The sequence below is a fragment of the Anolis sagrei genome, chromosome 5 (assembly GCF_037176765.1).
Source record: "Anolis sagrei isolate rAnoSag1 chromosome 5, rAnoSag1.mat, whole genome shotgun sequence".
NCBI lineage: Eukaryota > Metazoa > Chordata > Lepidosauria > Squamata > Dactyloidae > Anolis > Anolis sagrei.
Genome location: NC_090025.1, coordinates 753,552 through 771,051, shown reverse-complemented (window position 1 = coordinate 771,051; position 17,500 = coordinate 753,552). Strand labels below are relative to the sequence as shown.

The 17,500-nt window shown below is 41.6% G+C and overlaps 1 protein-coding gene across 1 annotated transcript in view; it reads left to right on the top strand.

Moving 5' to 3' along the window:
• The first annotated feature begins 6,850 nt into the window (after window positions 1–6,850).
• VAX2 (ventral anterior homeobox 2) overlaps window positions 6,851–17,500 on the top strand; it is an 89,207-nt gene continuing 78,557 nt past the window's right edge. The window contains exon 1 of the mRNA XM_067468369.1: window positions 6,851–6,980. Coding sequence (XP_067324470.1) covers window positions 6,851–6,980 — 130 coding nt within the window. The remainder of the gene's footprint in view (window positions 6,981–17,500) is intronic.

The following is a 17,500-nucleotide window of genomic DNA, read 5'->3' as shown; positions in this document are numbered from 1 at the left end:
ATTGCCTCCAGAACATGGCCATATAGCCCGGAAAAACCTACAACAACCCAGTTTAGTAATGGCTTTCATTGTTGGAAATAGTAACCTTCTCCAAGCCTCTTATAGTATTTATTCCTTTTGTATATAATTGAGATTGCTGACTGTAGTGTGTATATGTATTGGTATGCAGTTTTCCCTTATGTAGTGGGAGGTTATGGATGTTTGGAGTGAGTCTCCGTTTCAGAATGGGTTTGAATCAGAAGTCAGTTGAGGTTTGAGTCAGTGGGAGTCAGGAGTCAGTTGAGCAGGTTGATGTCAGGGAGAGCAGGAGAGAGTCAGCACAGGCTGCAGTGAGGTGTCAGGTCGAGTAGGATGTCAGTTCCAGCAGAAGGAGACTACAGTCGAGTACAGTCACGAAGAGTACAGTGGATATATTATTCAGTTAACATGAAACCAAGAAGCAATGCACCTGTATGCTGAATGCATGAAGTTTGAGAATCACCCTTTTGCCTAGTTCCAACAGACCTCACTACTTCTGAGGATGCTTGCCATAGATGCAGGCGAAACGTCAGGAGAAAATGCCACTAGACCATAGCCATATAGCCGAAAAAACCTACAACAACCCACGTTTGAAGTCTTTGAGCTCCTTTACATAAATGACAATGCACAAAACCTCAAAAGAACAGAGAGAGGGGACCAGGAAGACAGTTCCAACTTGTCTCCTGCTCTGTGCTAATAATATAATATAATATAATATAAATATATCTATATAAAAGAACAGAGAGAAGAGAGGGGACCAGGAAGACAGTTCCAACTTGTCTCCTGCTCTGTGCTAATAATATAATATAATATAATATAATATAATATAATATAATATATCTATATAAAAGAACAGAGAGAAGAGAGGGGACCAGGAAGACAGTTCCAACTTGTCTCCTGCTCTGTGCTAATAATATAATAATATAATAATATAATATAATATAATATAATATATCTATATAAAAGAACAGAGAGAAGAGAGGGGACCAGGAAGACAGTTCCAACTTGTCTCCTGCTCTGTGCTAATAATATAATAATATAATAATATAATATAATATAATATAATATATCTATATAAAAGAACAGAGAGAAGAGAGGGGACCAGGAAGACAGTTCCAACTTGTCTCCTGCTCTGTGCTAATAATATAATAATATAATAATATAATATAATATAATATAATATATCTATATAAAAGAACAGAGAGAAGAGAGGGGACCAGGAAGACAGTTCCAACTTGTCTCCTGCTCTGTGCTAATAATATAATAATAATATAATATAATATAATATAATATAATATAATATAATATAATATAATATAATATATCTATATAAAAGAACAGAGAGAAGAGAGGGGACCAGGAAGACAGTTCCAACTTGTCTCCTGCTCTGTGCTAATAATATAATAATATAATATAATATAATATAATATAATATAATATAATATAATATATCTATATAAAAGAACAGAGAGAAGAGAGGGGACCAGGAAGACAGTTCCAACTTGTCTCCTGCTCTGTGCTAATAATATAATAATATAATAATATAATAATATAATAATATAATAATATAATAATATAATAATATAATAATATAATAATATAATAATATAATAATATAATAATATAATAATATAATAATATAATAATATAATATAATATATCTATATAAATACAAATGTAATGTTCATTTGTGGGATTAACATAACTCAAAAACCACTGGACGAATTGACACCAAATTTGGACATAAGACACCTCTAAGGCCAACGAGTGACCATCACTCATAAAAACACTGAAAAACACAGCAAAAGAGACTTAAAAGCCAAAAAACAAAAAATAAATTGCAACGCATGTGCAAAACCACATATATACACAAATACACAAAATTATACACACACAAAACACACAGACTGGGCCACAGCAATGCATAGCAGGGGATGGCTAGTAATATAATATAATATATTGTATATACATATAATATTTATAATATTATAATGTAATATAATATAATATTAATAATATTATATTATAATTATATATTTAATATAATATAATATATTGTATATACACATTATATTGATAATATTATAATGTAATACAATATAATACTAATAATATGATATTATAATTATATATTTTATATTACATGTGATAATACTAATAATATTACAGTATAATGGTATAGTGCAATATAGTAATATTTAATACTAATATTGTGCTATGGTAATAATAGAATATAATATATTGTGTATACATATAATATTAATAATATTATATTATAATTATATATTTAATATAATATATTAAATATACATATAATATTGATAATATTATAATGTAAGACAATACTATTAATATGATATTATAATTTTATATTTAATATTACATGTAATCTGACTAATAACATTACAGTATAATGGTATAGTGCAATATAGTAATATATAATAATAATATTGTGCTATGGTAATATACATATAATATTGATAATATTATAATGTAATGCAATATAATACTAGTAATATGGTATTATAATTATATATATTTATATTACATGTAATATTACTAATAATATTACAATATAATGGTATAGTACAGTATAATAATATTTAATACTGATATTGTGCTATGCTAATAATATAATATATTAAATATACATATAATATTAATACTATTATAGTGTGACAATATAATACTATTAATATGATATTATAATTATATATTTATATTACATGTAACAATACCAATAACATTACAGTATAATGGTATAGTGTAATACAGTAATATATAATACTAATATTGTGCTATGCTAATAATATAATATAATATATTGTATATGCACATAATATTGATAATATTGTAATGCAATATAATTGTTTTGCTCTGTTAGAATTGTAATACAATGGTTGCTGATGACACGATAAATAAAATAAATAATTATATATATTTAATATTACATGTAATATTACTAATAATATTACAATATAATGGTATAGTGCAATAAAGTAATATATAATACTAATATTGTGCTATGCTAATAATATAATATATTGTATTTGAGTCCCCTTCAGGGTGAGAAGGGAGGCATATAAATGTTGCAAATAAACAGATGTGTAGAATAATAAACCTATGTTACTTTTAAGGAAGACTACTTATTTTGGGGTCTTTTGAGAGCATGATTTGAAATCAGTAAATTTTATGGGAGAGTAGAGATATCTTTTTGGGCAACTGAAACAACACTTCTGAAGATCTGCTGTATATTTCATGCATTGGCATATGTAAACAGTTTAAAAAGATAACCAGGTACATCAGTCTAACAACTGAGAAACCTGGGTTGCCTTGTATGAATACTAGTGGATATTATTTACCACTAAGGAGAAGGTTGACTCAACTTTGAATGTATTTTGATCATGTCTAATATGTTGCAATTCTAATCTATTTTTAGGTGAATGTGTTGTGTAGGGGTGGGGGAAAAATAAGGCAAATAAATAAATAAATAAATAAAATCAATTAACTCTTTTCCAAAAGGTTACAATGATTCCAAAGACAGTGATCTCGATGCCAATGGATCCCCAAAAGCCTGTGGAGAGGCCTGGTTCCCCCAATATTTATAACCCAGGAACCTTTGGGGTATTGTGTGTTTCTTTAACAGGAGTCCCCTGCAACTGTTGATGTGACTGCTTTGTGTGTTCTTTCCTGGCAGACAATGGGCGGAATAACCCAACCCGAGGACTCTGTGGGGATTCTAGAGACACCACCCGGGGCTCCAAAGGGAAAAAGGAACTGGAGGCGAAGATTTCCAGAGCCGGAAATGAAAGGAGAAGCCTTTGCCTTTGTCCCTGTGTTTGTGTTGCATTGTATTCCATTGTAACAAGGCACTGAATGTCTGCCTGTGTCTGCTCCTGTGCTAGAATCCTCTCTGAGTCCCCTGGGGAGAGAGGGCGGAAGATAAAGAAAGTGTTGTTGTTGTTGTTGTTGTTGTTGTTGTTGTTGTTCCTCTTCTGCTTCCTTTTCCCCTCCGCTCCAAAGGGGGCCCGCTTTTCTGAAGATGGTTGGGTTTCTAGGGTTGTTTACATCATTTTTGTTGAATGTCGGCTATGTTAGATGACCATTAAGTGATAGATAATGATATTATTTAATTTTTGTCTATAATCTGGCTGTGGAGGTTGTTTTTTGGGACATGACGGCTTTTATTGGCTTAGATGAGATTGTATGGACCGATTTGGAGCCCGTTTTAAACTTGGTGAACTGTTTCTAAATGTATATTTATTATCATTTTATGCGATTGTGTATTTTATTGGTGTTTTTATATTTCTGGAAGCCGCCCTGAGTCCCTCTTCGGAGGTCAAGAATAGGACGGGATACAAAGCTTCTAAATAAATAAATAAATACATTTTCTATTTCTTATTTATGAATTGGATATGGCATTGAATGTTTGCTATCTTTTGTTGGAATCCGCCCTGAGTTCCCTTGGGGAGAGAGTGCGAAATAGAAATACAATTATTTATTTATTGTTGGGTTGCACTGTCTGGTCCTGTTCCAGAAGCACTCTCCCCTGACGTTTTGCCCACATCTGTGGCAGGCATCTTCAGAGGTTGTGAGGTCTGTTGGAAACCAGGCAAGTGAGGTTTATATATATACCCACATACAAGGCGTTGCTGTGTCCCAGTCTGTGCATATGTGTTTTGTGTGTGTATATGTGTGTATATATACTTGTGTAGATGTTTATATGTGTGTTTGTGTACATGCATTGTAATGTAATTTTTGGTTTTTTAAGTCCCTTCTGTTGTGTTTATCAATGCTTTTATGAGTGATGGTCACTCATTGGCCTGATAGGTGTCTTGTGTCCAAATTTGGTGTCAATCTGCCCAGTGGTTTTTGAGTTATGTTAATCTCACAAATGAACATTACATTATGTGTGTGTGTGTGTGTGTAGAATAATGTCCAGGGTGGACACAATTGGCCAGCTTGGTTAGCACTGAATATTCTTGCAGCTTCAAAGCTTCAAATACAATAGTTCTTTCTCCCACCCTGGACATCATTCCACAGGGATATATATATATATATATATCTCCACAGGGATATATACATCATTCCACAGGGATATACAAGTCCCACTTGCCAAACAGCCCGGAAAACTTACAGCAACCCAGTGATTGCCTTCGACAACACATTATTATTATTATTATTATTATTATTATTATTATTATTATTATTATTTTACTGACACAAAAGCACAGTATGACACAGCAAATGAGATCTCTATGCTGCATTTCATATAAAAAAATACAAGTCGAACACTTCCCAAACGTCTAGGACTGTGTGATGTATAGTATTATTATTATTATTATTATTATTATTATTATTATTATTATTATTATTCTATCTAGAGAGAGATCCAGAAGGAATCCTGCTGCAGCCCAGTTGCAGATTCAGTCCATGCGATAATTTAGAACCATACAACGGAACCCAATCGAGCTCATTGGAAATCGGAAGAGGCTTCCAGAAAGGGAGCCAACCTCCCGAAGTTTGCTTTGGGGTGATTAGCATGTTCTGTGTGGCGAGGACTGTTTGGTGGGCAGGCAGAAACATTCACACCTAGCTCCAGCAGACAAGAGTCCTTTGCCCCACCCTGGTCATTCCACAGATATATAAACCTATTTTCCCAGTTCCAACAGACCTCACAACCTCTGAGGATGCTTGCCATAGATGCAGGCGAAACGTCAGGAGACAATGCCTCTAGAACATGGCCATATAACCCGGAAAAACCTACAACAACCCAGTGATTCCGGCCATGAAAGCCTTCGACAATACATTCCTGTTGAATGCTGGCTATGTTAGATGTAGATTAAGTGATAGATAACGATAATTATAATGGATGGGCCAGAGTGAAGAGAGAGGGGGACAGGAAGACAGTTTCACCTTGTCTCCTGTGCTATTCTAATAATATAATGTAATGTAATGTAACATAATATAATATACTAGCTGTCCCCTGCCAGGTGTTGCTGTGGCCCAGTCTGGTGATCTGGAAAATAAAGCAATTAGAAAGTGTTGATTTCCAATATATGTAATTTCTCTATGCTTGTGGGTCAACAGTATTTCTTGCTGTTTCTTTGTCAGTGTTGTCAGTTCTTTCTCCCACACCGGACATCATTCCACAGGGATATATATATATAAACCCCACTTGCCAAGCAGCCCGGAAAACTCACAGCAACCCAGTGATTCCGGCCACTTGACAACACATTATTATTATTGTTGTTGTTATTATTATTATTAGCATACCTAAGGGCCCCCTTATCCCCCTACCAACCCCAGAGATTACTCCAGTCTGAAGACCAAAATCTGCTTGCAGTCCCTATCATCCGGACCTATCACTTGTCATCTACTAGGCAGAGAGCCTTCTCGATCGATCGTGGCCCCTTATTTATGGAAGGAGAGATTCAAAGGCAGCCCCTCTCCTCACAAACAAGGGGCTTTGAGGAGAACGTGAGGACACAAACGCCCACTTCCATCCACGCAATGCCAACTCAGTCGGAAAAAGACGTCCTGGGAGTTGTAGTTTGGCAAAGCCTCCAGCCTTCTCTAGCGGGGAGTGCTGTAGTTCCTCGCCAGACTACAGATCCCATGATTCCACAACACTGAGCCAGGACAGCTCAAGTGGGGTCGGATTGTCTTCCTTCTGTGGGCAGAGACACTCAGGCTATGATTGAAAGATGGGCTCAAAGCCAACCTTAAAAACTCTGGCATAGACACTGAGAACTGGGAAGCCCTGGCCCTTGAGCGCTCCAGCTGGAGGTCAGCTGTGACCAGCAGTGCTGCAGAATTTGAAGAGGCACGAATGGGGAAGGCGCTTCAAGCCAACTCTGACCGGACCACCTTCTTTAGACCGATGCCCTCACTGTGGGAGAACATGCCGGACCCACAGCCAGGACACTACACCTGGAGAACCATCATCCTCGGACTAGCAAGTAAGTAAGTAAGTAAGCTTCCCTCTGGAAACTCGGGGCCAGGCATTCCCCTCCGAGTCTCCCTCCTCAGCACGGACTCCCAGAGCCAGATGAATATGATCCAAGGCAGAAGAAGCAGAAGCAGAAGGAGGAGAAGGAGAAGGGGAAGGGGAAGCGGAAGGAGAAGGAGAAGGAGAAGGAGAAGGAGAAGGAGGAGAAGGAGAAGGAGAAGGAGAAGGGGAAGCGGAAGGAGAAGGAGAAGAAGGAGAAGGAGAAGGGGAAGCGGAAGGGGAAGGAGAAGGAGAAGGGGAAGCGGAAGGAGAAGGAGAAGGAGAAGGGGAAGGAGAAGGAGAAGGGGAAGTGGAAGGAGAAGGAGAAGGAGAAGGAGAAGGGGAAGCGGAAGGAGAAGGAGAAGAAGAAGGAGAAGGAGAAGGAGGAGAAGGAGAAGGAGAAGGGGAAGCGGAAGGGGAAGGAGAAGGAGAAGGGGAAGCGGAAGGAGAAGGAGAAGGGGAAGGAGAAGGAGAAGGAGAAGTGGAAGGAGAAGGAGAAGGAGAAGCGGAAGGAGAAGGAGAAGGAGAAGGAGAAGGAGAAGGAGAAGGAGAAGGAGAAGGAGAAGGAGAAGGAGAAGGAGAAGGAGAAGGAGAAGGGGAAGCGGAAGGGGAAGGAGAAGGAGAAGGGGAAGTGGAAGGAGAAGGAGAAGGAGAAGGAGAAGGAGAAGGAGAAGGAGAAGGAGAAGGAGAAGGAGAAGGAGGAGAAGGAGAAGGAGAAGGAGGAGACGTGGCATGACTCCGCTTTGGAGTTCCATCTGTGGGAGGAACGCGGGAGAAAGGTACATAAAGAAATAATAATAAATCTATATAAGTAAAAATATAATGTCCATTTGTGGGATTAACATAACTTAAAAACCACTGGGCGAATTGACCTCAAATTTGGACACAAGGCACCTCTCTCTCAGGCCAACGAGTGACAACAAGAACAACAACAACAACAATAATAATAACATCAACAACTTTATTTGTACCCCGCCACCATGTCCCCAAAGGGGACTCGGAGTGGCTTACATGAGGCCAAGCCCGAACAAAAATCACAATATAACAATACAAATAGCAATCAAATAAACAACACTCATAAAAACACTGACCATCACTCAAAAAACACTGAAAAACACAGGAAAAGGGGACTGAAAAATCCCCAAAATAAAAAAAATACATTACAATGCATGCACAAAAGCACACACATATACGCAAACACACATATATACACATATACACAAATATATACACACATACAAAACACATATACACAGACTGGGCCACAGCAACGGGTGGCAGGTACAATTAGTAGAGAAATAATAAATCTATATAAATAAAACTGTCATGTTCGTTTGTGGGATTAACATAACTCAAAAACCACTGGGCGAATGGACACCAAATTTGGACACAAGGCACCTCTCAGGCCAACGAGTGACCATCACTCATAAAAAATTGAAAAACACAACAGAAGGGAAGTAAAAAGCAAAAAAATAAAAATTACATTACAACACATGCGCAAAACCACACATAAAAACGCAAACACACATCTATACACGTGTGCACAAATACACACACATAAATGCATATATATACACACAAAACACATATACACAGAAAGGGGGAAGGAAGGAAGGAAGGAAGGAAGGAAGGAAGGTAGGTAGAAAAGGAAGAAAGGAGAGAAGGGAAAAAAAGTGAAAGAAGAAAGGAAAGAGGGAGGGAAGGAAAGAAGGAAAGGGACAAGGAAGGATGGAACCAAAGAAAGGAAGGGAGGAAAGGAACAGGTAGAGAAGGAAGAAAGAAGAAAGGAAAGGAAGGGAAAGAAAAGAGGGAAGGAATGAAAGAGGGAGGGAAGAAAGGAAGAAGAGAAAGAGAGAAGGAGAGAAAGAGGGAGGGAAGGTTAGTAGATAAATAAATCTATATAAATAAAAATACAATGTTCATTTGTGGGATGAACAGAACTCAAAAACCACTGGACGAATGGACACCAAATTTGGACACAAGAGACACCTCTCAGGCCAACGAGTGACCATCACTCAAAAAATACTGAAAAACACAGCGGAAGGGACCTAAAAAAGCCAAAAAAGGGGAAAGACGCTACAGCACATGCACAAAATCACATATATATACACACACACACATGCAAACACACACAAATATATGCATACACAAAGCGTATATACATAGACTGGGCCACAGCAGCACGTGGCAGGGGACGGCTAGTAAGGAATCATTCTGCCTCACTGAACTACAACTCCCAGGAACCCATAGCATGGAGGCATAGTAGTTAAAGCGGTGTCAAACTGCATTCATTCCACAGTGCAGGTGGAGCCTGTGTCGGGAACTTTCTAGAAATGGGACTTTCGTTCTGATTAAACAGGGAACAGCAGAATAACAACAATATCATTATTTTTGTTGTTATTATTATTGGGTTGTTGTAGCCTTTTCCGGGCTATATGGCCATGTTCTAGAGGCATTTTCTCCCGAAGTCTCCTGAGTTCAGGAGAGAATGCCTCTAGAACATGGCCATATAGCCCGGAAAAACCTACAACAACCCAGTGATTCTGGCCATGAAAGCCTTCGACAAAGTTATTGTTACTGTTATTGTTACTATTATTGTTGTTGTTGCTGTTGTTATTGCTGTTTTTATTGTTATTGTTGTTGTTACTATTATTGTGATTGTGATTGTTCTTGTTGTTCTGCTGCTGTTGTTGTTGAAGGCGTGAATCCACCAGACTGTGCAAGAGAGACATAGAACATCATCATCATCATCATCATCATCATCATCATCATCATCATCATCATCATCATCACTGTTATATAATAACTGTTATTATTGTTACTGTTGTTGCTGTTGTTATTTTTATTGGGTTGTTGTAGGTTTTTTCGGGCTATATGGCCATGTTCTAGAAGCATTTTCTCCTGACGTTTCGCCTGCATCTATGGCAAGCATCCTCAGAGGAGGTGAGGTCTGTTGGAATTAGGACAATGGGTTTAAATATCTGTGGAATGACCAGGGTGGGACAAAGGACTCTTGCCTGCTGGAGCTAGATGTGAATGTTTCAACTGACCACCTTGATTAGTGGATTGTTGAAGGTTTTTTCGGGCTTTATGGCCGTGTTCTAGAAGCATTTTCTCCTGACGTTTCTCCTGCATCTATGGCAAGCATCCTCAGAGGTAGTGAGGTCTGTTGGGACTAAGAAAATTGGATTTATATATCTGTGGAATAATGACCAGGGTGGGACAAAGGACTCTTGTCTGCTGGAGCTAGGGGGGGTGAATATTTCAACTGACCACCTTGATTAGCATTTGATGGCCTGGCAGTGCCTGGGGGAATCTTTCGTTGCGAGGTGATTAGATGTCCTTGTTTGTTTCCTCTCTGTTGTTGTGCTGTTTTAATTTTAGAGTTTTAGAGTTATTTTTATTGTTACTATTATTGTTATTGTTCACTGTATTGTCGAAGGCTTTCATGGCTGGAATCACTAGGTTCTTGTGGGGTTTTTTTCGGGCTATAGGGCCATGTTCTAGAGGCATTCTCTCCTGACGTTTCGCCTGCATCTATGACAAGCATCCCCAGAGGTAGTGAGGTCTGTTGGAACTAGGGAAAAGGGTTTATATATCTGTGGAATGATGACCAGGTGGGACAAAGGACTCTTGTCTGCTGGGGCTAGGTGGGAATGTTTCAACTGACCACCTTGATTAGCATTTGATGGCCTGGCAGTGCCTGGGGGAATCTTTTGTTGAGAGGTGATTTGATGTGCCTGATTGTTTCGTCTCTGTTGTTTTGCTGTTGTAATTTTAGAGTTTTAGAGTTATTTTTATTGTTGTGACTATTATTGTTATTGTTGTTGTTGCTGCTGCTGCTATTGTGATTGCTGTTGTTGTTGTTGAAGGCGTGAACCCACCCACGGTGGTGTCTGTGCAAGAGAGGCCTGGAACACCCCTCCCCCCAATTTCAGCAGAAGGGAGGGAGAAACAGAGGCCAGCGAGTTTCTGGATCCGGGTCACTGGAGGATGGGGAGAGTTCTGGGAGGTGAGGGTCTGGTGGGGTCGTGTGTTTCCACCTTCTGATGCCTGGAGAGAGAGCCGAGGGGCTTCGGGAGGTTTCCTTGGGCGAAGGGTCCCGGGTGGGGGTTCTGCCGGACCCTTCTTCTCATCTTCCAAAGCAGAACAGGACACTGTCTCACAACATTGGGGGGAAAAAAATAATGTTTGTGGTTTGAAAGTGATATTTCCTGTTTAATCGGGCGGTTTGCCTTGGAACCCTTGGGAAGAGAAGGCGGAATACTTTGTACAACTATAACTCCCAGGATTCTGCAAATAGCCTTGACTCCTGGCAGTTAAAGCGGTGTCACACTGCACTGTTTTTACAGCCGAAGTCTATGGAAGGTCCTGCTCCAAACTTGGCTCCTGCTACTACAAGATCCTTTTGCATAGAGGGAGGGAGGAATCATAGAATCATAGAATCATAGAATCCTAGAGTGGGAAGAGACCTCATGGGCCATCCAGTCCAACCCCATTCTGCCAAGAAGCAGGAATACTGCATTCAAAGCACCCCTGACAGATGGCCATCCAGCCTCTGTTTCAAAGCTTCCAAAGAAGGAGCCTCCACCACACTCCCTCCGGGGCAGAGAGTTCCACTGCTGAACGGCTCTCACAGTCAGGAAGTTCTTCCTAATGTTCAGATGGAATCTCCTCTCTTGTAGTTTGAAGCCATTGTTCCCTTGCGTCCTAATCTCCAAGGAAGCAGAAAACAAGCTTGCTCCCTCCTCCCTGTGGCTTCCTCTCACATATTTATATGTGGCCCTCATCATGTCTCCTCTCAGCCTTCTCTTCTTCAGGCTAAACATGCCCAGCTCCTTAAGCCGCTCCTCACAGGGCTTGTTCTCCAGACCCTTGATCTGCTCCCTCCTCCCTGTGGCTTCCTCTCACATATTTATACATGGCTATCATATCTCCTCTCAGCCTTCTCTTCTTCAGGCTAAACATGCCCAGCTCCTTAAGCCGCTCCTCACAGGGCTTGTTCTCCAGACCTTTTATCATTTTAGTCGCCCTCCTCTGGACACATTCCAGCTTAGAGTCAATATCTCTCTTGGAATGGAATAATAATAATAAGGAAGGAATAACAACAACAACAACAACAACAACAACAATAATACTAACACTCTATTTATACCCCGCTACCATCTTCCCCAGGGACTCGGTGCCCCAAATGCAACAATACAAGCAATAACAACAACAATACAAGCAATTAAAATCAACAAAACAATAAGACAATAACATAAGCATTATCAATAGGACAACACACTTTAAAAACTCTGGGAAGGCCAAATGTAAAATTAAAATTAAAAATAATGCTGGACATGGGCGAAGGAAATGATAGGGCGGTTTGTGGAAACATACAAGCAGACCTAACAACAATATCAAGTGCTTTGGAGGACAAAGTGCTATGGGATCCTTATTCTGGGAAGGCACACTGGAATAACCACGTCTTCAAGCTCCTCCTAAAGACTGCCAGCGTTGGGGCCTGCCTGATGTCCTTGGAAAGTGAGTTCCAGAGTCGAGGGGCCACCACCGAAAAGGCCCTCTCCAATCCGCCTGCGATGTTGGTGGGATGGGATCGAGAGCAGGGCAGCGTGTGGGTTCGTATACAGAGGAAGGAAGGAAGGAAGGAAGGAAGGAAGGAAGGAAGGAAGGAAGGAAGGACAGAAAGAAAAAAGGAAGGAAGGACAGAAAAAAAGGAAGGACAGAAAGAACGAAGGAAGGAAGGGAGGAAGGAAGGAAGGAAGGACAGAAAGAAAAAAGGAAGGAAGGAAGAAAAGAAGGAAGGAAAGAAGGAAGGAAGGACAGAAAAAAAGGAAGGACAGAAAGAACGAAGGAAGGAAGAAAAGAAGGAAGGAAGGACAGAAAAAAAAGGAAGGACAGAAACAACGAAGGAAGGAAGGAAGGAAGGACAGAAACAACGAAGGAAGGGAGGGAGGAAGGAAGGAAGGAAAGAAGGAAGGAAGGACAGAAAAAAAGGAAGGACAGAAAGAACGAAGGAAGGAAGGGAGGAAGGACAGAAAGAAAGAAAGAAAGAAAGAAAGAAGGAAAGCAGGAAAGTAGGAAGGAAGGGAGGGAAAGCGGATTTTTGAGGGGGCCCGAGGGGGATCCAGGCAGGTGCCTTTTCGGCTTGGAGTCTCCCCAACTCCCCCGGAATCGGGAGTGACTCCGGATGTAACTCATCCTTGGCGGAGGTTCCTGCCACTGACCAAGGCTGCGATGGGTCAAGGGCTGACCTCCAGCCGGAGCAGCGAGCCTTTCGCTCTCGGCGAGGCGCTTCCATTTGGAACATTCTTTACTTGTGATTATTGATGTGATGTCTCCCTGCGAAAGAAAGAAAGAAAGAAAGAAAGAAAGAAAGAAAGAAGCAGCCCCCCCCCCCCTCCCTTTCCTCCTTTTCCCTTTCCTCTTTCGGTCTCGCTTTGGCCCGAAGCCTCCCCCCTCCCCGTGAGGCCAGCCGGGCCCCCAAAGTTCAGACTCTGGGGGTCAAAAATAATTTTCGAAAACGTTTTTTTTTTATAAATGGTAGAGGTATTTTTAAAATGCCCGAGGTGCCCCGCCCAACCCCCGAAGGAAGAGGAGACATTTTCAAAAATGGCCATGCTTCCTATTTATGGGGAGGGGGGGTGTCCAACCGGGGTCTCGCCCTCCCTTTTTTCCCCAAAGGACTTTCCCAAAATAGTTCCCAGGCCCTTACTTCCCTTTATTGGCAAAAAACTGAGAAAAGATATTCCTTCCTTCTTTCTTTTTTCATTTTTTCCTTTTTTCATTCCTCTTTTTTCTTTCTTTCTTTTCTTCCCTTTCCTTCCTTTTCTTTCTTTCCTCCCTCCCTTCTTCCATCCCCTTTCCTTTTCTCTTTCTTTCTTTGATTTTCCTTCCTTCCTTTCCTTTTCTTCCTTCTCCGTTGCTTTTTCATTCCTCTCTCTTTATTTATCTTTATCCTTCTTTCCTTCCTTTCCTTTCCTTTTCCTTTCCTTTCTTTTCCTTTTCCTTTTCTTTTCCTTCCTTCCTTCCTTCCTTTCTTTCCTTTCCTTTCCTTCTTCTCTTATATATATATATATATATATTTCATTTCTTTTCCCCTCCCCTTTCCTCTCCTCTTTTTTTCTTCCTTCCTTCCTTCCTTCCTTCCTTCATTCATTCATTCTTTTTTCCTTTCCTCTTTTTTCTTTCCTTTCGTCTCTTCCTCTTTCCTTTACCTTTTCTCTATTTCTTCCTTTCTTTTTCCTTCCTTCCTTCTTCCTTTCCTTTCCTTTCTTCTTTTTTCCTTTCATTCCTTTCTCTCTCTATATATATATATCTTACTTTTCTTTTCTTTTCCTTTACTTCCTTCTTCGCTACCCTTTCCTTTCCCCTTCGTTTGTCTTTCTTTTTCTTTCTTTCTTTCCGTTTCCTTCCTTCCTTCTTTCCTATCCTTTCATTCCTCTCTTCATATATATCTTTCTCTCGTTCTCTCTATTTCCTTTCCCTTCCCCTGTCTTTCTTTCTTTCTTTCTTTTTTCCTTCCTTCTTTCTTTCCTTTCCTTTCCTTTTCCTTTCCTTCTCATTCTTTCTTTTTCCTTCCTTCCTTCTTCCTTTCCTTTCCTTCCCTTCCTCTCTCTCTCTCTGTTTCCTTCCTTCTTTCCTGACCCCGACAAGCGGCGCCTGGAAGAATGGCGGCGAAACCAGTGTCCGAAATGACCTCCAGCCGGACTCTCCCAAACCCGTCCTGGGGGCGAGCCGGCCCTTCTTAACGCCGTCCGGGGGAGCTGCCTTCTCTGCCCAGGAAAGACCCTTGGGGGGCAGGGCAGCGGCCTTTCCTGACCGCGGGGGCCCGGCCCCAGACCCTGCCTCGGACAGCTGCCCTTCTCTTCGGAGGAGGAGGCCATGCCCCCCCGCAGGTCTCCCCAAAGACCTTCCCAAGAGCCAGGGCGCCTTGATGAGGGACTCTATTTTGGGAGGGGATGGTCTCGGGGCACAAGAGGGCCCCCCACATCCCTGGCAGAGGAGGAGAGCCGGCCTTCCTTCCTTCCTTCCTTCGTTCTCTCCTTCCTTGGAGGCTTGCTCCCTCCTCCTTCTTCTTCACCAAAGCGTGCCTTGACCTCCCGGCCGGCCTTCCTCGCCTCTCGATCTCGAAGAGCACCGGGACCCCCTCCCTCCCTCCCTCCCTCCAGGAAAAGGCCCTTTGTGGGGAAGGGGCGCCCCCGACTTGATGAAGATGAAGCCCACCCACTCACCCCCTCGGAAGGGAGTGCCGCCCCCGACTTGGCAAACCCGAAGGAGAGAAGGCATAGCAGAGCGAGGGGGGGGGGGCAACGAGAAAGAGAGGCCCCGATCCAGGCGGAACTCCAACTTGGGGGGGGGGGGCGCTTGAGAGGGCAGTTGGGGCCTAAGTGTATTCCACACAGAAGAGACACACACACACACACACACAGAGAGAGAGAGAGAGAGAGAGAGAGATCTACCTATCTTCTCTATCTATCTATCTAATCTATCTATCTTTTTGTGTCAGGAAGCATATACATATTCAACTACAATTAAAACGACTCTCTCTCTCTCTCTCTCTCTCTCTAATGTTGATCTTTCATCTCTTCATGCGTCCGCCCTGTTTGTTTTTGCGCCCTGTTTGCTGTTCGCCGCTTTGCGCCCTTAGAGCCGGAGAAAGAAGAAAGGAAGAAAGGAAGAATGAAGGAAGGAAGAAGGAAGGAAGGAAGAAAAGAAAGAAGGAAAGAAAGAAGAAAGGAAGGAAGGAAGGGAGGGAGGGAGGGAGGATGGAAGGAAGGATGGAAGGAAAGGAAAGGAAAGGAAAGAAAGAAAGAAGGAAGGAAGGAAGGAAGGAAGGAAGGAAGGAAGGAAGGAAAGAAGGAAGGAAAGAAAGAAAGAAAGAAAGAAAGAAGAAAGGAAGGACGGAAGGAAGGATGGAAGGGAAGGAAAGGAAAGGAAAGGAAAGAAAGAAAGAAAGAAAGAAAGAGAAGGAAGGAAGGAAGGAAGGGAAGGAAAGGAAAGAAAGAAAGAAAGAAAGAAAGAAAGAAGGAAGGAAGGAAGGAAAGAAAGAAAGAAAGAAAGAAGAAAGGAAGGACGGAAGGAAGGATGGAAGGGAAGGAAAGGAAAGAAAGAAAGAAAGAAGGAAGGAAGGAAAGAAAGAAAGAAAGAAGAAAGGAAGGACGGAAGGAAGGATGGAAGGGAAGGAAAGGAAAGAAAGAAAGAAAGAAAGAAAGAAAGAAAGAAAGAAGAAAGGAAGGAAGGAAGGAAGGAAGGAAGGAAAGGAAAGGAAAGGAAGAAAGAAGGAAGGAAGGCAGGCAGGAAGGAAATATAAGAACGAGGTAAAGAAACCGAGTAGACAAGAGGGGGGGGGGTTCCTCTTTGGAAGGACGCAGGGCAGAGAGAGGGTTTCCATCCATTCTGTCACCGGAGAAAAAGGGTTTCTTCGACCCCCACCAAAGAGCCCCCAGGCCCGGCTGGCAGAGGCTTCGAGGGTGTTTTTTGGGGGGGTGGGGGCTCTCCCTCCGAATAGAACTGGCTTCTTTGGGGCTTCCCTTGGGGTCTCTACTAAGACCCGGCCAGAAAAAGGAAGAGCTGCGGGAGGAAAAAGAAGGCGAGGGGAAAATGGAGGGATGCCTTGGGTTAACTTCCTTCCTTCCTTTCTTTGTCCCTCCCACGAAGCCCACTTTCGACCTCCGAAGAGAGGAAAGACCCCTAAGAACCCAATATTCTCTGTCTTTGGATGTCGGGGGGGGGGGGGGCTTGGTGGACTTCAGGAAAGACCTCCTTCCTATCCCTTCAGCTTGCTCATGTCCCCCAAGGATCACTTTTCCTCCCCAAAATCCCCTTTCTGCTCCCAAGGAATTACTACTAGTATTATCGAAGGCTTTCGTGGATGGTTCTAGGTTTTTTTTCCGGGTTATATGGCCATGTTCTGGGGAAAGTGGAAGGCAAAAGGAAGAGGGGCCGACCAAGGGCAAGATGGATGGATGGCATCCTTGAAGTGACTGGACTGACCTTGAGGGAGCTGGGGGTGGTGACGGCCGACAGGGAGCTCTGGCGTGGGCTGGTCCATGAGGTCACGAAGAGTCGGAGACGACTGAACGAACGAACGAACAACAACATGGCCATGTTCTAGAGGCATTCTCTCCTGACCTTTCGCCTGCATCTATGGCAAGCATCCTTCATTTCAATAGTATTTAATATTATTATTATTAATAATAATAAAAGCACACAACAACAATAACAACAATCCTATCTCATCAGCCAAAAGCAGGCCCACACTTCCTATTGAAATACTAATAAGTTTATATTTGTTAAATTTGTTCTTCGTTTTAATTGTTGTATTGTTTTTAAGTGTTTTTTGCACTACAAATAAGATATATGCAGTGTGCCTAGGAATTCATTCATGTTTTTTTCAAATTATGATCCGGCCCTCCAACAGTTTGAGGGACTGTGACCTGGCCCTCTGTTTACAAAGTTTGAGGACCCCTCTTCTAGAGGCATTCA